The sequence below is a fragment of the Vombatus ursinus genome, unplaced genomic scaffold, assembly GCF_900497805.2.
Source record: "Vombatus ursinus unplaced genomic scaffold, bare-nosed wombat genome assembly UNPS02014801.1, whole genome shotgun sequence".
NCBI classification, from domain to species: Eukaryota; Metazoa; Chordata; class Mammalia; order Diprotodontia; family Vombatidae; genus Vombatus; species Vombatus ursinus.
In genome coordinates, this window is record NW_020954579.1 from 28,178,476 (window position 1) to 28,202,618 (window position 24,143).

The window sequence follows — 24,143 nt, forward strand, 5'->3', positions numbered from 1 at the left end:
CAAGTTTACAAAAGCACTTTCCTCACAAAACTCAAATCTATTATTTATAGCATTGCTCCCATTCCCCTCCCCCCAAGATGAAGCAAATTCTAAGCTCACAGCTAAATCCCAAATCTTTGATGCAAAAGTGAGACTAGGGTTAAAATTATTTTCCTTGTGCTAATGCATGTGATGCCTTGTAGCATGTAAAATAAAAATTGCAAATATGTGCTTTTTGGAACAAGAAGTACTTGTTCTTGGACTAAATGTCTGGCCTAAGTGTTACCTATAGCTAAATGTAAATTTCACTGGGCCTAACCTTGTAAAATGGTTGTCAGGAACCATATTCTTTTTTTCAAAAAGGGTAAATTTGGCTTTTTACTGTCACTTTTTAACAAGCAGAATTCCCATCGAAGGGCTGCATTTTTATTTCCAGTAGTCTCACCATAGAGGATCAGTATTTTTTGGTTTATAATTTTTTTAATGCTAGGTATATTTGAGGTACAGAACCAACCAGAGTAGCAGTTATCCGTGAATCATTGACATCCTGGAATGTATTAATTGCCGATTTGAGGGTTGAAGTCAAGAAATACGTTTCTTGCATGAAACCTTGAGGCAAATGGAAATTTCCCTTTGAAAGACTCAATCAGAAGTGTAGTGGGAAACCTAATAGGCATAGATGGTATAGTAAAATGTTAGGGTGCAGATTAAGTTAGAAATTTCTGTAATTCCTGGAACAGACACTATTTTCTATCTTGGCCTAAATTCAATAGAGGTTTGTTTATATTGTAAGCTCAAGAAATCCATCAGTAACTTGAATAAGATTTTTATTACCAATTACTTTTAACTTTCTAGTTTCCCATTGTTTCAGAGCTACCTCTTACTCATACAACATTTCTATCGAATATTTAACCTGTTACTTCCCACAGACTAATGCAACTTTGTGCTTTCTACTTGTGAAGTGCTTAAATATAAAGGAATAAATGCATTTATTTCCTCCAGAGACAATTTTGTATTTTTATGAGACCTTTTTTAAGGTTGAGTCCTCTGGTTACAAGTGTATTTTATGAAAACACATGGGTGGTGGGTGTGTTTAATTCTTCATGTGCCCAAGAGGTAGAGACCTAAATATTTTGATGGGAAAGTCCTTGAAAATGGGCTTTTTTTTAATAAAAAGCATGAAGGTACACCTGTTACAGTGGCCATTAAAAAAAAGGGGGGGATTATTGTATTACTTGGTGGGGATGAATGTAGAACCGATAAAGTGAAGTAGCTATTAACTCCAAACTAGCATTTGAAGTGGTCCAAAAGAAATAAGCAAAGATGGGCCTTGTTAAGCTAATGAATTTTTCCACCGCAGGAAGATAGGTTTAAGTAAAGATTAGCTAACTAAGGAGGAATTCTTGAAAGTGATAATTTAAACTAGAGTTTTAACAGGAACAGATTATGTGATACTATGGACAAGGCCTTGACAATTTTTTTTCATTCAAATTATTTTCATTTGGGCCCTGTTTTCAAATCCTAGTCCCCACTATATAATAAAGAGTTCTGACAGGATCAGGATTTAAATTAAATCCTGCCTATATAATATGTAAAGTAACTCTGGGCAAGTTATTTAGCCTCCCTGGGTTAGTCTGGGGTCTGTCTAGTTATAGATCGCTAGATTCTAGTTATGATTCCTAATGGAGTACAATGCCCTGCTGAATGCTTTATTGTTGGCCTTTTCTGATTACCCAGGCAAAAGTGGTTATTAAAAGTTATTCCTATGAGATTTAAGACCTACCACTTAATGGGAACACGTGCTGCCCTGTAATGTTTACCCTCATAGGTACCTTGCACATTGTAAGTAGCTACGCAGTTTTTTTTTTTTCAACTGCCTTCCTTGGTGCTCCATTCCCCTGCCTCCCTCCTTACCCTACACTGAACTCTGTTAGACTTTATTCCGTTGCTTAGAAACTCACTCCCTGTCTGTTTGGTTTTCAAGACCTGTAACTGAGGTCCATCCTATCTTTTTCTCTATGTTCCCCAGTATGCTCACTTTAGTTATAGGGTAGACTACAGTGTTAATGGTGATTTCATGTTCCCTTCACTTAAGTTGTTTAGCTCCTCTCCTAGCCAAATTTCGATTGAATTACATTCTTTTAAGGACCATCTCTAGTCATTTTCCTGTAAAAAGGTTTAACTGCTACAGCTCTCATGCCCCCTCTTCACCAGAACCCAAAGACCGTAAATTTCCAAGAAAGCAGGGAGCATAACAGGTTTCTATCGTTTCCCAAAGCTATGGGCACCCCTGCAAGAAGGAATTATTTTTGCCTCTATTTCCATACTTTTGCCGCTCGAGGCACTCAGTTAAGATTTGTGTGCCTGCCCGTTTTCCTTCAATTTTAAGTGACTAGAGGACAAAATAAGTTTTGTACAGCACTGTATCTTACATAAAGCCTCTTGCAAAACAAAAACGGCTTGATAAGTTTTAACATTTTTGGTTGGTGGCAAAATTTTATAACAGCCACGAGAGGACAAGGAGCAGTGGCTCCTCAAATCTCTGCCCTCATTGCAGCCCATTTAGTTGAGAGATCCCATTTTATAAACACGTCTGTTGGCATAAGTTTAAAAATACAAACAACTGAATTATGCTTATAGCATCTCGGTTTGTTAATCTAATGCAGCTTCTTCAAGTTACCTGGGAGACAGGTTGCTAGGAGGCGTCTGGAGCTGCAAATAAGCCCCCCAGGAGAGCTCACATTCATTATCCCATGAGGTCTCTGGGCTTGTTATGCCCTACAGTCCTAGGCGTTTTAAAATGTTTTAAAACATGACTACTTTTTTATACCTAATATTTTCATGTAGTATAGCTTATTATAATATAACATTATAATAAGTTTACATTTTTTGTTTAAAAAAATTTTTTTAACAGGCCATTTCCGGGCCTGTGCCGGAATACGGACAGTCGGAGGGCGGAGCTGAGGTAGGAGCAGCGGAAGTGGCAACAACCCCCGGGGAGAAAAAGGAGGGAGGAGTTCATTGACAGTGGAACCTCACAGAACGGATAGCGTGGAGGGTGGAGCGGTGGAGGACGGAATATCTGTGGGCGGGGCCTGGGGCGGAGCAGCCAAAGCTGGAACAGCCAGGGTGGAGTTCAGCCCCAGAGACAATTATGGGCTTGGAAAGGCAAATATCGCGCTATTTCGGGATAGGCGGCTGGGAAAGAAAGGTGCGCGTCGCGAGGGTACGTGACTTGGCCTCCTTAGGTTGGGATTTAGGGATGCTAGTCTCGTACTCTCATGATTTCCGGCGCGCCTGCGCACCCTGCACTCCTGGGCGGTCGTGGCGGTTTATTGAGGCAGAGGCGGCTGGCGTGCCATGGCTTCGGCTGCCGTGGCTGAGGTCACTCGCAGGACTTGGGGTTGCTCGCAGTCCAGGATCTGGGCTCCCCTAGAGGCGGGTGGATGGCCGAGGCAGAGGAAGAGAAGACGACAGCAGAGGACCTACGTGAAGCCTCCCGAGGGTGGCGATGACCACCCACCAGGCCCGGGGTCCGGCGCCGAGTGGAGCGAGGCCCTTTTGGACATCTGTCAGAGAAGGCATTTCCTGGTGGGGACCCAGCAGCCGCTCGGGAGGGACTCCCTCCGCAGCGGCCACCACCCCGGCTTCGGCCCCCTCGGCGTGGGGCTCAGGAAGAACCTGGCGTCGCAGTGGTGGTCCTCGGTGGCGGCCTTCAGGGAGCACATCTTCCCGCTGGACACCCCACACCACGAGCCGTGGTCTGCGGAGCTTCGAGGCCGAGGCCTCTGCCTAGTCCCTGCCGACGGCCTCCGGGCAGCCTTGCAAGACGAAGCACTAACTAAGGAGCAGCTAATTACCTCTCTTGAGAGCATGTTAAAAACTTCTGGGACGCTACGGGAGAACCTCTATCACGGTATGCTTGGCGTTTTCATGCTTGGAAGTAGAGCTCTCAGAAAAACACCCAAGGTAGTCTGGCTTGACTTTTTTGTTTTTGTTTTTGTTTTAATAACAGTACCTCCTTTTTATTCATAAAGAAAACTGATTTGTGGGGCAATATTTTTGAGCGCCGCTGACAAGTGCACAGGTTAAGTTTTCAGTTTTTGTGTCATATCTGTCAGTGGTGTGCTGGCATTTATCTAAATTCTGCAGGAAACTGGCTAATGGATTCTTTCCTCTTCAAGTACGATACAAGAATCCCAATTTTTAAATTGACCATTTCCCTCCCAGAGAACCATCCCACTGAGGACTTCAGTTTAAAAGAATCTCCGAATGATTGCTGTGCAGTGAGTTTCAGTAGATTCCACTTCTAAAGACATAGGAAAAAAGATTCAGCCTGTTCTTTGAATGTTACCGTTATATTTTCTGAAATACTAAGTTATTTCCAGGGGAGGCATATTAGTACCCGCCTTTAACCAAAGAAAAATGCTTTTGCTGGGTCAGTCAGTAAACAATTACTGAGCACCTACTATGTGCCAGGCATTCTGCTAAGCACTGGTGATACAGATACGAAAAAAGACAGTTCTTGCCCTCCAGTTAATGGAGGAAGACAAAACTTACGTAAAGGGAAGCTGAAAGGGGCAGAGTGTGTGTGGGGGGGAGGTGAGGGCAGTGAATAGGGAAGGTACCCAATGCAGGGGTCGTGGTGGAAAAGTCAGAGAAGTCCCAAAGTAATGCAGCCAGGTGAGAAATGAGATGTTCTGAACTGAGCTCCCTCCTTAAATGGAAGTTCATGGTTCCACCCACCAATCTAAGGGACTGAGAATGGTGATGAGGTGTGAAGTAACAAGACTGATGAGGTCTTGTGGGCTGAAATTTTGATGAGATCTTGCAGGCTGATGAGGTTTTCACAATAAAGAACTTTCCTGAAGTATAGTGGGAAAGTCAGAGAGGTCCTAAAGTAGTGTAGCTACTTTAATGAGGAGGTAACTTGAGTTATACTTCATTATAAAAATGTGTTTTCCTAAATTAAAAAACCAAGCAACATCATTTCCAGGTTTCTGTGAAGTTATTTTTGAGCGTCACTAAAATAATAAGCAGAACCAGGTTTCTAAAAATGGAGTTTTTCTTTTGCATGTGGTAGTATTTGCAATAATTGTAAGATTGCAAAGATGGAGTAAACGTTTCAGACTCTGTTTCAGTTGGAGGTCAGGAAGCCTGGTAAATTGGATAGAGTACTATATTTGATGTTACATTTCAAATATGTCACCATAGGCATGTCATAGTCTCTCTGAGCATCAGTTTCCTTATCTGTAAAATGATGCTACCTATACTTATTTCCAGAGATTGTTAGGAGGTTCAAATGAGATATTGTATGTAAAGCACTTGCAGACTTTCAAATGCTATCTAAATGTTGGTTTTTTGCTATGACTCAATATTAGTAGGATTTGTAATGCTTAAGGAAATCTGTAAAGACTTTTTATTGAGTTTAGATCACTGCTTACTAATCCAACATTAATGTTAATGATATCCCAGTTGGTTGGGAATGTTTTGATGCTTCATCAAAAAAAAAATTAAAGTGATTAGAGAAGTGAAAATTCTGAATTGGATCATCAACCTTAAGTGGAATCTTCTAAAACTATTGATTTAAAATGTTTTGGTAATTATTAAATAATGTGGAGGCTACTAATTACAAGAAAGACAGAACCAAGAATTAATTAGTTCTTAATGATGCTTTGACATTATTACTACTACTTATATTGTGCTAAAATTAGAATGCTGGGGACTTATATGATATAGATTTGTAAGGCAGGTTAAGCTGTGAAATATAAATTTATAAAGATGAATGGCATATATTTTTACAGGTGCTTTGAAACAGTATGTTAATTGCCTGGATCTGGTAAACAAGAGGCTGCCTTATGGTCTTGCTCAGATTGGAGTGTGTTTTCAAGATGTTCCTGATACTGGACATACATGTGATGACATCAAAAGGTATAAATTTAGCTAAGCATTTATTAATGGGTATGCAAAGATAAATAAGGTGCTGTCCCTCTCAGCCCTGAAGAAGAAGCTTTTTTTTTTTTAGTGAGGCAATCGGGGTTAAGTGACTTGCTCAAGGTCACACAGCTAGTACATGTCAAGTGTTTGGTCTGAGGCTGGATTTGAACTCCAGTCCTTCTGACTTCAGGGTTGGTGCTTTATCCGCTTCACCACCTAGCTGCCCCTGAAGAAGCTTATTGTCAGGGAGAAAAGACATGTGCAAAGGAATCTAAAACAGAGGAGAATGTTATAAGTAAATAAGAAAGATACAGATAAAATATTGAGAGTTCAGAGGTGGGGAGATCAACAGGGAAGACTTCATAGAAGAGGAAGTATTTGAGATGGGAGGCAAAAGATAAGCTGGATCTCCACAGGTGGTGAGTAGGAGGGAAGAAGAGCTGTTTTTTTCAATTGCTTGAAATGGGAGGCAGAACAGTACATGTGTTCCAAACACCATGAGTAGCCCCAATCTGACTAGAACATAGATTATTTGCAGCTGAGAGTAAGGTGAAGTAAAGCTAGAAAAGTAGTTTGGCACCTAAATGTCTATGAACCATCATTTTTTGATTAGGGATAGACTTTATGAAAACAAATAATTATGATTTTGCTCCCTGATTTTAAAGGCATTCCTGACCTTTGTGTTTTTAAAGAATAGGTGAAAGGACCATGTCTTCCCTGGTATGGTTTACCTCTGCAAGAACAGCAGGCCAGTGGCTTGATTTCTGGTTGCGACATCGACTTTTGTGGTGGAGAAAGGTATTTTTTTAAAATAATATTTTATTTTACCCCCAATTACATGTAAAAACAATTTTTAACATTCTTTTTTTTTTAAAGTTTTGAGTTCTAAATTCTATCCTCCGTCCTTCCTCTACCCCTTCCCTAAGACGGTAAGCAATCTGGTATAGGTTATACATGTGCAATTATGTAAAACATTTCATTTTAATCATCTTATGCAAGAAGACTTTAAAAAGAAAGACAAAACAGTATGCTTCAGTCTGTTTTCAGACATCTTTTCTTTCTCGATAGATAGCATTTTTCATCATGAGTCCTTTAGGATTTTGTTGGATCATTGTATTGCTGAGAATAGCTAAGTTATTCACAGTTGTTCATTGTACAGTATTGCTGTTACTGTGTGCAATGTTCTCCTGGTTCTGCTTACTTCACTTTATCAGTTCATGTAAGTGTTTCCAGGTTTTTTAAAAATCATCAGCTTGTCATTTCTTATGGCACAATAATATTCCATTACTATCACATACCACAGCAACTTGTTTAGCCATTCCCCAGTTGATGGGCATCTCCTCAATTTCCAGTTCTTAATTACTGTAAAAGGAGCTGCTGTAAATATTTTTGCACAAATAGGTCCTTTTTTCCTTATTTTTTTTTTAATCTCTTTGACCTAGCGGTGGTATTGCCTTATCAAAGGGTATGCATAGTTTTATAGCCCTTTGGGCATAGTTCTAAATTGCTCTTTAGAATGGTTGGATCAGTTCACAACTCTACTAACAATGTATTAGTGTCCCAGTTTTTCCCCATCCCCTCCAAGATTTATCATTTTCCTTTTTTGTCATATTAGCCAATCTGATAGGTGTGAGGTGGTAGGAGAAAGGTATTTTGGTAGATAACTTGAGTTTAAAACATTTTTTTTTAAATTAAGTGGAAGCGATATAGCATAATAGAAAGAGATGGGCTTATGTTCAAGAGAGATGTAGGTTCAAATTCTCAATCACAGTATTTATGTATAAAAAACAATTTTGACATGTTCAAATTTATGAATGAAATAAACTTATTTGAATATTGCTTACAGTTTAATTATTTGTATAACATGTTGAATTCAAGAGTTGATATTTCCAGTGACATACAAAAAGTTGACTGATTTTTAATTATCTTATTTTTAATGTTAAAAGTAATAGAATTATTGCCTGTAAAGCCTGTTTCAAATGTTAATTTTTTTCTTAACGTATAGTAATATTTTATTAGTGAATGTAGGTGAAAACAATTACAACAAACATCATACAATGAAGAATTCTGTATAAAATTTTATTCTATAGCAGTATTACTTAATGATCATTAAAAGCTTTCAGTGGCTTCCTATTATACAAAATAAAAAGTCTAAACTTCCTGATCTGTCTGCAAAGAGGTCAAGAAGGATGAGGACTGTGTAAAAGGTCTTTAGATTTGGCAATTAAGAGATCATTGGTTACTTTGTAAAGAGCAGTTTTAGTTGAATGATGAAGTTGGAAGCCAAACTGTAATGTGGCTCAATCTTTTCAGAGATTGAGAAGAAAGAAGAGTGGAGGCAGTAGACAACTGTCTCAAAAAATTTGTCTGCATGGATCAGTGAAGGTTTTTTGAGAATGGAGTCATGGGCATGTTTTGTAGGTAGTAGTTAAGCAGCCTAGAATAGGGAGAGATTAAAGATGAAGACAGGTCTTTTTGTGGTGGCAAAGAATTGGAAATTGAGAGAATGCCCATCAATTAGGGAATGGCTGAACAAGTTGTGGTATATGAATGTAATGGAATGCTATTGTGCTATAAGAAATGATGAGCAGGCAGACTTCAGAAAAACCTGGAAAGACTTATATGATCTGATGCTGAGTGAAGTGAGCAGAACCAGGAGAAAGTTGTACACAGTAACAGCCATGTTGTGCGATGACTAACTTTGATAGACTTAGCCCTTCTCAGCATTGCAAGGATCTAAGACATCTCCAAAGTCCTCATGATGGAAAATGCTATCCACATTCAGAGAAAGACCTATGGAGTTTGAATGCAGATTGAAGCATACTATTTGTGTTTTTTTTTCTTCTGTTTTGTTTTGTTTCCTCTTTCTTGTGTTTCCTTCTATTGGTTCTAATTCTTCCTTACAAGATCACTAATGTGAAAATATGTTTAATAGGAATGTATATGTATAGCCTGTATCAGATTGTGTGCCCTCTTGGGGAGGGAGAGGGAGAAAAATTAAAACTCAAAAGCTTATGAAAATTATTGTTGATAAATCAAAATAAATTAATTGAAAAAGTAAAGATGAATGAGAGAGTGTGGATGATATAGGAGGCAATCTCTTGGAGAAGACAGGATGGAATAGGATCACTTGAGCACATGGAGGGGTTACCCTTGTCAAGGAGAGGGGCAGGCTCAATTTTTTTTCAGTGAAATACAAAGCTGAGAGGTTGCCATGGGAGGTTTGAGGGAGGGATGAAAAGGTTTGGAAAAGCCTCTGTGGTCCATGGGATAGTAAGTTTGATTAGGGAGGTATAAAAAGATTGCCTTGCTGCATTGAGAGCCCAGTTAAATGAAATATAATTTGTAGTGAACCAATCAACATGGTTTATTGATTTCCTCCAACTCCATTGAGTAGAATATAAATAGAAGAGTAGATAGAGTAGTTCAAGGTTGAGGTTTGGCAAAACATGATTGGTGATAGGGTCTGGGAGTAGGGGAGCACAAGGGACTTCAGTGTAAATAGTAGTCGAGTTGAACTAGTTCACCAGAGGGTCAAGATAGGGAAGGGAGGAGAGGATAGCCAATATAGGAATGATGGCCTGGAGGAAAAAACTAAGGGTAAGGGGGATTGAGGGTCATTATGAGGGTGAGGAACAAGGTTGGAGATGGTAAATCCTTGGGATTCCTAAAAGATCATGATCAAGTAATGGAATTTTAGAGTTCATGAACACAGAAATAGAACACTTGTAGGTAAGAGAAAGATCAAGGGTATGAACATCTTTGTGTTTAGATGAGGTAGAATGGAGAAGTAGGTCATAGGAACTAAGTAGATTTAAGAACTAGGAAGTTAAGTGTGTTTGAGAGAGTATCAATATGTACGATGATGTGTCCTAGTAAGAAAGCCTAATTTGGAGTGGAGAGAGACTATGACCAGGCAATGAAGTCACTGAAGAAGGAAGGGGAATAATAGGGACTTTATTAGATAATGGTCACCAGGATCTGTACTGGGTGGCAAATTTAGAAAGCTTGAACCTCAAAGGAGTAGAAGTTGCTGAGTAATAGTGGTAGAGTTTAGAAGTAGCAATGAGGAACAAGGAGTATTCTAACTTTTCCACCATGACCAGTGAATAGGGGATATGAGTGAAAATACAACCAGTACTGGAAAAGGCTAGCAGGCATGCATTGTCACCAGGTGGGAGTCAGGTCTCAGTGCCAGAAGATGACTGGAAGTGAGAAAGGAAGAGGTGTAATTAAGCTAAAAACAAGTTTGTTTTCAGGTGATCCAGAGGGCACAGTTAAAGGCAGATCTAGGGTGAGATATAGGAGGAGGGAGTTAGGGTAGGGAACAGATGAGGTTTGTAGATCAGCCCAGGGGTTCAGAATCACTGGGTTAAGAAGAACATTAGTGGATGGGAATATGCTAAACATTGAGAAGTGAGTCCAGGTAGAGTATCAGTAGTTGGAGAGAGGTCGGTTGAGGAAGGCAAGTGATTCTAGGCAGGTTGTTCAAGGTCTTCCTTTGAAGTCCAGCCTTTTGACAAGTGTTAAGTGGTGATGTGTTGTGGGAGGCCCACTTCACTTTAGGCAGTAACAGATTCATGTCTTACTCCCTCCCACCTCGATGATATCGCTTCATGCTGTTGCCAGATTTTCTCTGTTGGTTGTACCCAACTTTTACACCTTCCTCTGTATTCTGCTTACTGCTATCCTGAACTTATTCTCCTACCACCCCAAAGACAAGGGGGAGGGGAGGGAATTGAAAGCTTTTTCTCCATTTCTCTCTCTTCCTAATTAGTATATAACCCAGATCCCTGTTTTACTCTTTCTTTTCCCCATCTGAGAAGGTGCACTGCACCAAAAAATTTTTTTAAAAGGACATAAAACTACAGAAATACCTCTTACACACTCCATATTCTTGTCCTTGTCTAGGTCTAAACGCATAAAAACAAACTTCATTTTATAGTTTTTCATTACTCTTTGAAAAAGCAATTTCTATATAACTTCTTATTTTTTGGAAGACCTATGATTTTTAGGTTTTCTCTTCACATCCTACCTTCAAATTCAGTACTTTTGCTTTGTAGAACTTTGAAGTAGTCTTGTAATTTTGTTTTTATTCCTTTAATTTACCTTCTTCCTCATCATTTTTACATTTCAGTTCTGTCATAATCTTTTTATGAGAATCAATCACTGTGGGTTCTGCTACTTTGTCTTTTGTTCAAATTTCTGTGGTCTCTGGTTACACTTGCTGTTTTGTTCCTTGAGAACTCTTTATTTTCTGTTCTTATTTTTTTGATGTCTTAGAGTTGCTAGGGATACTGGAAGACTGTCCCTGGGTTGCCAGAGTGAGATAAGCCTTGAAACTAAGTCTTCCTGACTCTTAAAACCAGCTTTTATCTGCCAACCAAATCACATGCTTCTCCATGACTATCACGTGTTGAAAAGGTGCTAATCTACGCTAGGATAGGGAGTTTCCTCCTTAGGAATTGCCAAGAAAACTGAGGAACAAGCATACTATAGGAAAAAAAAAACAAACTTCTTTGATATTTTCACTGAATTCTTTGCTCTTCTGAACCACTCAATCAAATTGTCATCAATTATTCTTAAGCACCTACCATATAGTCAGTACTCTGCTAGGGTCTAGGGATACAGAAGCAAAGATCAAACAGTCCCTGTCTTAAGCAGCTTGCATTGTATTGGAGATGACAATATGTATATTCAAAATAAATACAAGATAGTTTAGAGAGGGAGGGCACCATGATGGAGGTTCTTGGAATTTCTCTCTTGTTGTTTCAAAGGCTCTTGCTGAATTTGTTATGCTAACTTCATCTTACCCAGCAGATTTTCCACTTGGTTTCCTTGTTGTGAAAGTGCTTGCCAACTGAGATAAATCTTTTCTTTGAATGTATGCTTATTTTTGCTCTTCAGTCAGTGTTTGCCTGTCTGCTGACTTTTCTTTGGTATCCTTGCCAAAAATGTGTTTATTGTGCTTATTCTTTGCTCTCAGATCACCAGGGTTGGGCAAAATCTGTTATCTTCAGGAAAAGAGGGTAGTTATTTGGGACACTGCCAGAGAGAAACACTGAGTGAATGAGTGAAAGCATTTAGTAAGTGCACAGGGTGTGCAAAGCACTTTGCTATGTACTGGAAGTGACATTAAGAAAAGTAGGAGATAGTAGGGCATATTCTTCACTTTTACTAATCCTACTCATCTGGTTTCCACCATCTTTTCCCAACAGTTCTCCACCTCCCCACCCCCAATCTCTATACTAGCCTTGGGAGCTGGTGTTGGTGGGGTGGGGCACTGCTTTGAAGCTGGGTCTCTTCATTACTCTCTCTGCCTTCTTCTACTTTTGTTTCTTCCTGTACTGTATTAATTACTTTTAATCAACTTTTAATTATTTTTTTGGTTTCTTCCCTTTTTATTCTTCCCCACTCCTCCACAGCTACCACTTTTCTTCTGTGGTCTCAGGTCTGACCCAATTCATGGGTATCAATTCTTGGCAATGGGTTTTGTCTGACACTGCCAGCTCTTAACACCAAAAGTTGGGTGGCTAAAATTATTTATAGTTTTCACAAAGGTTGCTGGACTACTCTATTCCAGTATGGAGGTTGTGGGAGTGCCAAGAATGATGGGCTAGTGAGTTGAACTTCAGTTACTTTTTCTATAAGAATTACCTTCTATTTAAAACTCAAAAGCTTATGGAGGTGATTGTTGATAAATCAAAATAAATTAATTTTAAAAAAAAGCATTACCTTCTAGTGGATCCTTTACCTTCTTGCCATTGGTAGGTTTTCTGAATTTGGGATTTTTTTTTTACTTATACTATTTGGTATGGTGGTGGGAAGCCACCCTCTTAGATAACCTATTACTTTTGCATCTTCCCAGAGTTACTCTAAATTCTTATTTCTAAAGTTGGAGCTAAATTAACATTAAACTTTTATGATAAAACAGCAAAACATGAACATTTGAACTTTTCTTTTTTAGTTTGCAGTAAATCCATCCAACTTCAGCAGCAGCGACTGTCAAAATGAAGAGGGATGTAAAGGAAGCAAGCTGTTCTACAGTTTTCCCTGGGGAAAAGAGCCAATAGAAACACTCTGGAATCTTGGAGACCATGAACTTTTACAGTTGTATTCTGGAAACAAATCTAAATTACATGTATGGTGATTTACTTCCTCTTGACTATCCATTTTTTCAATAATAACCTGAGTGGGAAGGGTCCTAAATTATGACTTATATATACTTTGGGATAAGAGAGATAATGGGAGTTGAGGAACTGAGAGGCAAGGGTTTTCAAAGGTAGTCAAGTAGAGAACATTTATTAAGTACCTACTTTGTGGAAGGAAGTTTTCTAGGCATAGTAAAAGACTGGAAGACTAGAAAAGAGGGAGATTTATAGAAGGCAGCAACAAGGATCTGGACAGAACAGAGTGAACTTTAAAAGAGGTTGCTGAGTGATAGTAGAGGGAAGGTCTAAAAGTGGCATTGAGCAAAGAATATATAACAATTCTTCCTCTTGGCCCTGTGTTCCAGGAAAAGAAAGAGCAGCCACCTTCAGAATGAGTACCAAGAGATAAGATATCTTCAGGAGAAAAATAAATTTCCATGAACCCCAGAAATTGGAAGGAATGTAAAAGGAAGAGATATAGAATGAAAAGGAGTTGGACAATAAAGAAAGATTAGGAAGCTAGTAGGAAGGCTCAGACTGAATTGTATTGAGATAGGAATATGGGAAGAAGTAGGAGGGGAAAGGAGTTTCTGCTTAGGCAGAAGATGGTTCTGAGGTACAGGGAATAGAAGAACAAGAATTTGTTAGCATCTTTCTTGAACTCTAGTCTTTCATCGACAACTAGACCTGCTGGACATTTCTAACTCAGTGTCTTGACTCTGAGCTGATGAGTGTCTCACTAGTTACTTTATCCCTCCCCCTCAAATCCACCTTTCTTACTATTTGTTTGTTTGTTTTTTTGAGGGCACTGCCATGCTTCCAGTCACCTAGACCTCTGTGACTCCTCACTCTACCTAATCAGTTGTCAAGTCTTGTCTGTTCTATCTCCCCAGTGGCTCTTGAATCTGTAATCTGTTCCTTACTCTCCATATTCACAGCCACTAGCCTGGTTCAAGCCCTTATCACTTTTCATTCGGACCATTGGAAGGACCTCCTAATATCTCTCCTTTCTAATCTATCTTCCACATAGCTGCCAAAGTGCTAAAAGCACAGGTTTGATTTGGTCATACTGGTGGTTCCCTGTTACATCTAGGATCAAATACAAACTCCTTTTTTTTTTTTTTTTTAAAGGCAGTTGGGTTTAAGTGACTTGCCCAGGGTCACACAGCTAGTTAGTGACAAGTGTTTGGTCTGAGGCTGGATTTGAACTCAGGTCCTCCTGACTTCAGGGCCCATGCTCTATCCACTGCGCCACCTAGCTGCCCCTCAAATACAAACTCTTTAAAGCCCTTTACAACTTGGCTCCAAGCTACCTTTCCAGCCTTGTTGTGTATTGCTCTCCTTCACTTCTGGATGTTCCTCATATACAACACTCCATCTCCAATCTCTGTGCCTTTACAGAGGCCATTCACTCATATCCCTAATGTGCTGCCACTTCACTTTCACTTCTGAAGTCCCTTGTTTCCTTTAAACCTTAATTCAAACATCACCTCCTGAAGTCTTTCTTGATTCCCACCCTCTATACCTGAGTGTCTTCCCAGCATGAATTAAGTTAATGCATATTTTATATGATAGACAGTGTGGTCTGGTGGATAGAGAGCTGGCATCAGAGTCAGGAAGACCTTGGTTATAATCCTGCCTCTGACACACTGGCTGTGTAACTCTGGACACATGGAGAACATTTAACCTTAACCTCTCAGTGTCCTTAAGTAACTCTAGTCTGAAGACTATAGGTTGCAGAATAAGTGTCAGTCTGGATGTTCCCATCCCAGATTTTGGACACACTTAAATTTGTACATTTTGTCTCTCCTGATACTGTTATTTTGAGGACAGATACTTATATGCCTGTTCCCTAGCACAATTCCTGGTGCAAGGGCCATATCTCCATGTCTGGAATGCACTCCCACCTCAGTGTCATTTCTACAATCCCTAGTTCCTTTTAAACCTCATTTCAGACATCACCTCCTACGTAGGGCCTTTTCAGACATTTCAGAGTTGTGATATTAAGCACTTAATAAATGTTTATTGATGGATTTATAGAAAATACCTGGTATAGAGAAGCATGTTGGCTCTAAGGGTGGTCCAGGGTGTGCAAGTACCTGTTGAGAACATGACTCTGAGGTGAACAGGAAATAGGTCGACTGTCACAATCAGTGACTAACTTTTGGGTGCCAAGGCAGTGGTCTGGGTGCTAGGAAGCCTAAGGAGCAAATATGTAACAAGCCTTTCCCCCAAAGGGTTTGTTAGGGCAGGGCCAGAGCAAATGTTGCCTTCCTTACTGATCTGATAATCCCAGCGGGCTTTTGTCAGGCTGATCCCAGCTGGTCTTCAAGGGATTGGGTCCCCAGACCAGGTGACCCAATGAGAGCTATTGGGAAGGAGGCCAGGCTAAGGGGCAGGCTGAAGGCAACTATGGACCTTAAAAAGGGGGCCATGAGAAAGCAGGATCAACCAAGGGGTGAGAAGGAAGAAGCCCCACAGATTCATACTCAGTACTTAGCATAAAGCCTTGGTTGCCCAAGTTTAGTTCCCATTCTGTACTTTGTAATCATTAAGTTTATTTTTAAAATATAAAGGAGATTTAGAATTGCCTTTAGAATTACGCAGCATTTTGATTTGAGTACTCTTTGTAGAAGAGTTCCTTCATTCAACTAGAATTTATTAAGTATGTACTGTTTGCCTGGCCCTGGGCTTAGTCTTGAGTATACAAAAACTAATAATGGTCTCTGCACTCAAAGATCTTGAAACAAAAGAGAAATTGGAGTACTGAAATAGAAGAAACAAATTAAGTCAATTTAAGTTAATTATATCACTCGAATTATTGTGTAACATTTGATGGATGTTATTCTTTTTTTTCCTATCCCCTATTGTGATACTATTTTGAAGGGCAAAAGTGCAACATTTTTTTATTTGCTGCCCTATTTGTATCTTTCAGAAGTTAAAAATACACTCTTAGGGAAAAAAGGAAAGCGCTAAAGATTTTTTATAGACTAGAAAATATTCACTGGATAAATTTTAAAATAAGCAGGTTACTTTAGGTTAAAAAAAAAGTCATTGTCCTGCTTCCCCCCACCCCACTTCTTTGATCCATTCTCTTTTTTAGATTTCTTAACTCTCACAATGTCAGAGCTGCATAACTAGGTATTAGATTTTTAATTACTTATTGTGGCTATGGATATGTTTGCATCAACAGAAGGACCAGGGTGTCATTTGACACAAAAATACTGTAATTTTACTTTGAAATAAAAATTATCCTACTTTCTATTTTATTTGCCTTAGGGATTGAAAACTGTACTGTTATCAGTTGATGCAGTTTGGTCTCCTTTGAGTTATTCTTAAATTCTGTTCCTTCTAGTGTTAAAAGGGGGCCAGAACAAAAAAAAAAAAGGCAGGATAATACTTTTTACTGTTCCAAGCCTGGGATAACCCTAAAGAGAAAGTTTCCTTACTGTCAACTTTGCTCTTTCTTGAAATTACTGTTTTTGTATTTCTCGTAGTTCCAAAGTTTCAATACTGGTGGCTCGTGATTGGTTTGAGATAGGCTACAAAAGTATTAGGTACAATTGTGTTAGTTAGTAAGCTCTACAGAAAGTTTGTCCCAATTTGATTATTTTGTATTTGCTTTAATCTAGTTGTGTCAGGATTACTTGGAAGAGTAACACCCAAAATATTATAAAGACTTCATTTAACAGTGCTTTTTGATTAACATCTAAGTATGTTTCTGGAAGGATCACTTGTAGAAAATATTGAAAACAGGAATTGCAGTAAAAATAACAAGGTATAGTAAATCTTCTGTTATAGTGGGGTAGTCTGATGTTGCAGTTATCACATATATCATATTCTAAGCAGATTGACAGGTTTCAAAGAATTGGAATGCCATAGAATACTAAAATTATGCTTAACATTTATTCTTTCTTCGATTCAGAAGAAAGCACAAGATCTTGCAGTACCTTCAAATCATTGTTTTGAAAATTAATTATTATGATACTAGTGTTGATCCGTGGAAGTGATAGTTTAATAGTGTTCTGTTTAACGAAATGCCACATTACTGAAAGTTCATGATATTAACATTGCTTCATATATTTTGAACAATTGTAATTTTACAATATCATGTTAACAAATAATATGAAAATGTGAGTTTACATTTGTGTGAATGAAGAATTCCTAGGACTATAAATGAGACATAGGAAGATTTCTTTTTAGAATAATGAGCTTGTGAAACTGCCAGATGATTTGATTCTATAGGGAAAGAAATGAGGAAGGAAAAAGATAGTGGCAAAATTCGATAATTTACATAAAGAAACTTTAAAGATTTCCAAAGTTGAAAATTTTAATATTTTAGGTGACTGTTCTTTCCTCTCAAGTAAAGCTAAGTTACCTGATAATAAAAGAACCTAATCACTTAATAGTATCATAGTGGTACCAAACAAAGGAATTTAAAGTGAAAGATATTTTCCATCTTTTGTGACAAATGTATATATTTTTTTTTTCTGTGAAGGGCCGAGATGGAAGAAAAAATGTGGTTCCTCAAGTTCTTTCTGTGAGTGGAGATCTAGACCAAGGAGCATTAGCTTATCTCTATGATTCCCTTCAGCTAACAGATAAATCCTTTATAGGAAAGAAGGATCTTCAGAGAAAGGTACTTTGGGAGACGTGGGAAGGATGTTCATAGGAGATACTGAGGAAATCAAAGTTATATACAGTTGTTTCATTTTAAAAGTTTGTGGTAGCAATTTCTAACATAAAAAAGTTAAATTTTTATAGATTTCTTTTGGTACCAATGAATTTCATTGTTTTTCATGGTCTGTCCTGAGTATAAAGTTAGCTTCCTGTGGTAGTATAGAAGAGGGCTCCTTAACTGGTTGATCATATAGCCTGACTTGTTTAACCTGGAGAGGTTAGCAGCTGCAGCAGCTGTATAGGTTCCTGGATATTTCCAGAAGATAAGTTCCAGCCATGTGGCTTGCTGGGTATTTCCAGAAGTTAGGTTCTACCCAGAACCGATCAGTTGACTGCATTGTCAACAACCTAGCATGAGACAGGACCATTTGGCAGTGGTGACTTCTCTAGTTTCAGCCATAGTGGCCAGTCAAAGGGCAAGATAGAGGTTCAAAACTGTGGTGAAGTGGCCAGTGTCCACAGCAGAAGCAGAAACATGGGAGCAGCTAGGTGGTGCAGTGGATAGAGCACTGGCCCTGGATTCAGGAGGATCTGAGTTCAAATCCGGCCTCAGACACATAACACTTAATAGCTGTGTGACCCTGGGCAAGTCACTTAACCCCATTGCTTAACCAAAAAAAAAAAAGAAGAAGAAGAAGAAGCAGAAACACGAAGACTACTAGAAAACTGCATCTTTGCCTGCTTTAGGTAGTGAGACTAAGTCTAAATTTTGATCAAGGGCCTGGCAGTATTCCTGTGTTTAAATGTTGTATGCTAATGTGCACTGTCTTGTTTTTTACATGAAGGGTGAAGTATATATTCAGACCCTATTTTTATTGCCTAAAGGACTTGTATATGCAGATTTTATTTAAAAGTATTGATTATTTATGTAAATATATTTTTTCTTACAGTTTGGTGATCTTTTTGTAATGTAGAATTCATGGATAAGAGGGTAATTTAAATAATGAATCATCATACTCTTAACAATTGGATTAATCATTAGTTCTTTCCAGCTTTTAGGAACTTTATTTTTCTTTCTTTTTTCTTTATTAGTTTATTTTGATTTATCAACAATCATTTCCATAAGCTTTTGAGTTTTAAATTTTTCCCCACCTCCTTTCCCACCTCCTTCCCCAAGACAGCACATAATCTGATATAGCCTATACATATACATTCCTATTAAATTTATATTTTCACATTAGTTATCTTGTATCGAAGAATTAGAACCAATAGAAGGAACCACAAGAAAGAGGAAACAAAACAAAACAGAAGAAAAAGAGCAAATAGTATGCTTCAATCTGCATTGAAACTCCATAGTTCTTTCTTTGGATGTGGATAGCATTTTCCATCATGAGACTTTTGGAGATGTCTTAGATCCTTGTATTGCTGAGAAAGGCTAAGTCTATCAAAGTTAGTCATCGTACAACGTGGCTGTTACTGTGTACAACTTTCTCCTGGTTCTGCTCACTTCACTCAGCGTCAGTCCATACAAGTCTTTCCAGGTTTTTCTGAAGTCCTCCTGCTCATCATTTCTTACAGCACAATTTTAGGAACTTTAGCAAAAAGTCCAGCCACTGATTTCATAGATGAGAAAATTGAGATGCTGAAGTAGGTAAAGCGATTTTGCCCATGGTCACACAACAAAGTAGTAGTAGAGCAAGGGCCAGCTTCTACACCATTTCTCTTAAAGTATGATGATCTTGGTGGTCTAATAGGAAGAATTGTTTTCTAAGTATCTGTGCAGAATTATTTCCAGTTAAACTAAATGTTAATTATTCTATCTCATCATGAGGCCTGAAATGGAAATATTTGTGATAGTTGCAGGTTATCCTTTTTTCAGTTCACAGTGTTTGATTATGTTGCAGTTTTAAAATAGTTTCCATTCTTGACTAAAAAGTCTTAGCTGTTGAATAATCTCTACATTTGTGGGTATTTCTTGTATTGTATTTGATCAACAGTCAATTTTTTTCTGTATAATTTTATTAGGTACTTAAACTTCACCCTTGTTTAGCTCCAGTCAAGGTGGCTTTGGATGTGGGAAGAGGTCCAGCAATGGAGTTGAGACAGGTTTGTTATTAACATATTTTAATTTCATTAATATAATTATATCCATACTTTCAACAACAAACTCTTATGATTTAGCTTTAATTCATATTCAGTTACTTTAATGAAGTTGGCTCTGTGGAGGATGAGTTAAAGTAGGGAGAGCATTGGAGCAGGAGACCAGTTAGGAGACCATTGCATTGTTCATTGTTCATCATTGCATTGATGCACAAAAATATGCATCATCAGTTGTATGTGAAACTAACTTTATAAGTTTTATTTTCAACATTAATTTTTGTCCATTCAGAAATTAAGTAAACATTTATGTAAGGCACCATGGACAGAAAAAAAAGGAAAAAATAGCCCTTTCCCTCAAGTATATTACATTCTCCTAGCAGACAGAACATATTACAAGTAAGTAATAGAGAGTATGTACTAGCTGATACAGAAAAAGTGAAGAGGGACAATGTTCATATCTGGGGGCAGATCAAGTAAAGCCTGCTGTAGGAAGAGGAATCTGAGCTGGGCTTTGAAGGTAACTAGGGATTCTGTGAGGCAGAGCTGAGGAGGAAGTTAAGTAAGGAAGCAGGAGGTGCAGTGTTGTCTGTTGTGAATAGGTCGCTGGTCAGTTTGACTAATAGAATGCATGAAGGGTGGTAATATGAAATCAGGCTGGAAAGTTAGGCACTTAGGCCTGAATATCTTATTGCTAATAGAGCATGTAAAATGTGTATAATAGTTGCATTTGTAAAGAAAGCACTTTGTAAACCTTTTAAAGCACTGTATAAATCTGAATTGTTATTTAACAATACGTGGTACCTATTATTCAGTAGGTGACAATTTGATAGAGGAGATAAGGCACTTTGAAAAATAATTTCAGCACAAAATAAGCTTAGTGCACTCACCAGGATACTGAAAATCTTAAAATTAGTTCCCTTGGGGCTCAGTGAGAGCCTGTGAACATGTTTATGCATAAGCTAGTTTAAAAATAGATACTAAAAAAAAAAACCCCCCAAAAATAGATACTTCCTTTCACAACCACAAAGACAGGTGTTAATATCTGATGAAAAGGACATTTTTTTTAGTAGAATGAAGAATAGTAGCAAGTTAACATGATTTTGTTAGTTCCTCGTATAATGTAATGTGGGTACAATAAAATATTTTTGATAACTGAGGATGAAATTAGACACAGCTCATCCTTAATGTATGTGTCTTGTTATTTTAGGTAACTTAGGTGATAACTTAGGTTACTTAGGTGATAAAAGTTGTTTTTTCTACTTGTAAAGCTTCTTTTTATTTGTTATTTTTCCTTTGTCTTATGCCTCTCTTAGTTGAAACTAGTTGTTAAGAGCTTAATCATAATGCCTGTTACTTTGAAGGTAATGAGAAATTGTTTATACTGTTGCTTATAATGAGAAACTGTTCATAAACTGTTACTCATATTTTAAGATGTTCCAAGACTTTGTGGTTTTTGCCCTAGGTTTGTCAAGGACTGTTTAATGAATTACTAGAAAGTGGAATTTCTGTATGGCCTGGGTATTTGGAAACCATGCAGTCCTCGATGGAACAACTTTATTTAAAGTAAGGAAAAAAGTCCCTGGTAATTAAAAACTTAGGCACTTATTAAGCATCTGCTATATACTGAATTGCTAAGTACTAGAGATAACAGATTAAATAAGACACAGAGGCTCCCAATCTAGTAGGGAAATAATGACGCATATATATATATATATATATATATATGTATATATATATATATAAGTAACTCTAATACAAAATGATACATGAACATTATGAAATAAGAATGTTGTTCCAGAGTAACCTCAATTATTTAGTGATATTTACTTCGTCACAGAATAAAATTCTTAGATTCATGGATTATTGGAGCTGAAAAGGACTTTAGAGGTCATCTACTCCAGCACCTTCACTTGAAGATGTAAATGTTGTGTGGTATCAGTCATAGTGAACTGGCTTGAGACTCAGAAGACCTACCTAGGTTCAAGTCTTACCTCTGACACTTAATGATGTGACTCTGAACAAGTCACCCGACCTCTCAGTACTCCCAAGCAACCAGGACTATCAGTTGCCCAAAAGTTACTGATTTATAGTGGGAGAGATAGTTTGCTCGCTGAAAATTCTCTACTCCAGTGCAATTGCAGTATTGGGCCCAAAACATTATACACCTCCACACAACATGTGAAGTGATATTGCTAATTTTTCTTTTGTTATGTAGGCAACAGATTTATAATTGGAGATTTAGTTATTGAATCGACATTTAGCAATTTCATTCCAAGTTGATCAGTTTTATTGTGCCTCATAGATCTCAGGTGGAGAGAACTATGTAGCCTTGATTTAATTTGCTCATATATCATCTTACCACTTCAGTTCCATTTACCTGCATAAAGGAGATCCTGATCTTTGTATACTGTTCTTTTCAGGGCTGACTTGTGGTACCTTACAGGAATATATAGCTTGTAAATGGGAGCATGGAAAAAAAGATTTCTGCACATATTTCCTCTTCCATAGAATGAGTTGGAGCACTTTAAAGGGTCCCCTCAGGTCTTTTCCAGCTTTAAAATTCTGTGATCTTATGACTCCTGTAAGCATATTTGGATTGTATCTGTTTGTTATATAGTCAGTTTTCTGGGTTATGGACAGACAGATAAGTCAGTTTAGTAACATGATGTAGTAGGGAGAGCACAGGTCTTAGAATCAGAAGAGACCTGGGTTTAAATGCTATATCTGACACTATGTGAGTCTGAGTCTGTTTCCTCATCTGAAAAATGGGGATGATGTTAATACCTGTAAATGTAGCATCTTATTCAAGGAGGTCACTGTGAAGATTAAATTAAAATGAATAGGGGCAGCTAGATGGCGCAGTGGATAGAACATCGGCCCTGGATTCAGGAGGACCTGAGTTCATATCCGGCCTCAGACACTTGACACTTACTAGCTGTGTGACCCTGGGCAAGTCACTTAAACCCATTGCCTAGCACCCCCCCAAAAAATTAAAATTAATGAAAAGTGGTTTACAAGCCTACAAATTAAATTTCAGCTACTAAGTGCTAAGATAAGCATGATTCCTTTATAAAGACTTATAAAACATTGAAACTTTATTATGTAATGTTGCTTACTGTAAAGCAGAATTCATCATGTCTCTGGACTTGGACTTCATCGAAGAGAGTTTATCAAAGCATTAAAAGGACTTCTTTTTTTGCCTGTAGTATTTCCCCAGTTACACGTAAAAGCAATTTATAATATTCTTTTTCAAAACTTTGAGTTCTAAATTCTCTCTCTTCCTCCCTTCCCACCCCACCCCCACATTGAGAAGGCAAACAGTTCGATATAGGTTATACTTGTGTAAAAAGGGCCTCCTTTTGAGTCAACCTCAAAGCACCCTTTGCCTACTCCCCTTTCTCAATTATATTCAGTAGTTTCTAAGAATGTATTATTCTTTGGACCTATTTCCAAACTCTGCTCTTTGGCTCTTCAGTTTCCTCAGACTGGAAGAATCTGAACTGTTTGGAATAAAAATACAATATTTATGCCTGTACTTTGATTTTACCTTTTTTTGCAGGTATGATGAAATGAGTATACCCTTTACTCTTTTGATAACGGAAACTACTTTGGAGAATGGGTTAATACACCTGAGAAGTAGAGACACCACAATGAAGGAGTTGATGCACATATCTAAAGTAAAGGACTTTTTAATCATGTATATTACATCTGCCAAAAATGTGTAGATATTAGTAGCTTAATAAATACTTTTTGTCATTTAAATTGGCTATCTCAGATATGTGTCCGGCTTCATTTTTGAAATAGAAATTTTTCTTTGTTATGAAGATAGCTTTGTTTGGTTCATTTTTTTTGTAACCCTTAGCTCCAATTTTGTATGATTCTAACTGGTAAACTACCTACATTGTCAGAATATGGAGTACTGATAAGTAAATTTTTATCAATATATAACTTAAAATTTGAAAACCAGGCTTCTTAATGATTTTGATAAGTCATGTTTAGTATGTGAAATGACATCTGAAATATTGACAAGCATTTCAAATTAATATTAGAAGTGCTAAGAATCATTTGAAAGATCTAATTTCTAGCAATTTCTAATTCTACAGACATATGTATGATTAGCTTTACTAAAGATTCCGAATTAGAAAAAAGTTGGGTGGGGAAGGGAATAATTTCCTTTCAAGAAAGTGGGTTGAGAGGATTGAAGAGAGCCAGACTTCTTGCCTACCATTCAAAGAACAAACAGAAATGTCAGAGAGAATAGCCCACCAGACCACTTCAAGGATAGAAAATTCAACCAAAGTAGATAGAGAGCAGAATAAGAGTGCCAGTTTGGTAACATGCCACAGTATTAAACAG

General features: G+C 37.8%; 1 protein-coding gene across 2 annotated transcripts; it reads left to right on the plus strand.

Moving 5' to 3' along the window:
* The first annotated feature begins 3,106 nt into the window (after positions 1–3,106).
* POLG2 (DNA polymerase gamma 2, accessory subunit) lies at positions 3,107–23,561 on the plus strand. 2 transcript variants are annotated; one of them, XM_027873348.1, is made up of 8 exons: positions 3,120–3,895; positions 5,784–5,910; positions 6,609–6,714; positions 12,884–13,057; positions 17,566–17,706; positions 19,713–19,793; positions 21,250–21,350; positions 23,347–23,549. In XM_027873348.1, exons 1-8 carry the CDS (start codon positions 3,340–3,342, stop codon positions 23,510–23,512), a joined length of 1,452 nt encoding a protein of 483 aa, XP_027729149.1. In that variant the 5' UTR covers positions 3,120–3,339; the 3' UTR covers positions 23,513–23,549. The 2 variants fall into 2 exon arrangements, with proteins under 2 accessions (XP_027729150.1, XP_027729149.1); XM_027873349.1 differs by lacking the exon at positions 17,566–17,706 and having other exon boundaries at positions 3,107–3,895; positions 23,347–23,561.
* The last annotated feature ends 582 nt before the right edge of the window (positions 23,562–24,143 follow it).

Coding starts and splice junctions, on each gene's coding strand:
- POLG2 (XM_027873348.1), top strand. CDS start 3,340: ATGGCTTCGGCTGCCGTGGCTGAGGTCACTCGCAGGACTTGGGGTTGC. Junction 6,715..12,883: donor GACTTTTGTGGTGGAGAAAG/GTATTTTTTTAA, acceptor TTTCTTTTTTAG/TTTGCAGTAAATCCATCCAA. Junction 21,351..23,346: donor ATGGAACAACTTTATTTAAA/GTAAGGAAAAAA, acceptor CTTTTTTTGCAG/GTATGATGAAATGAGTATAC.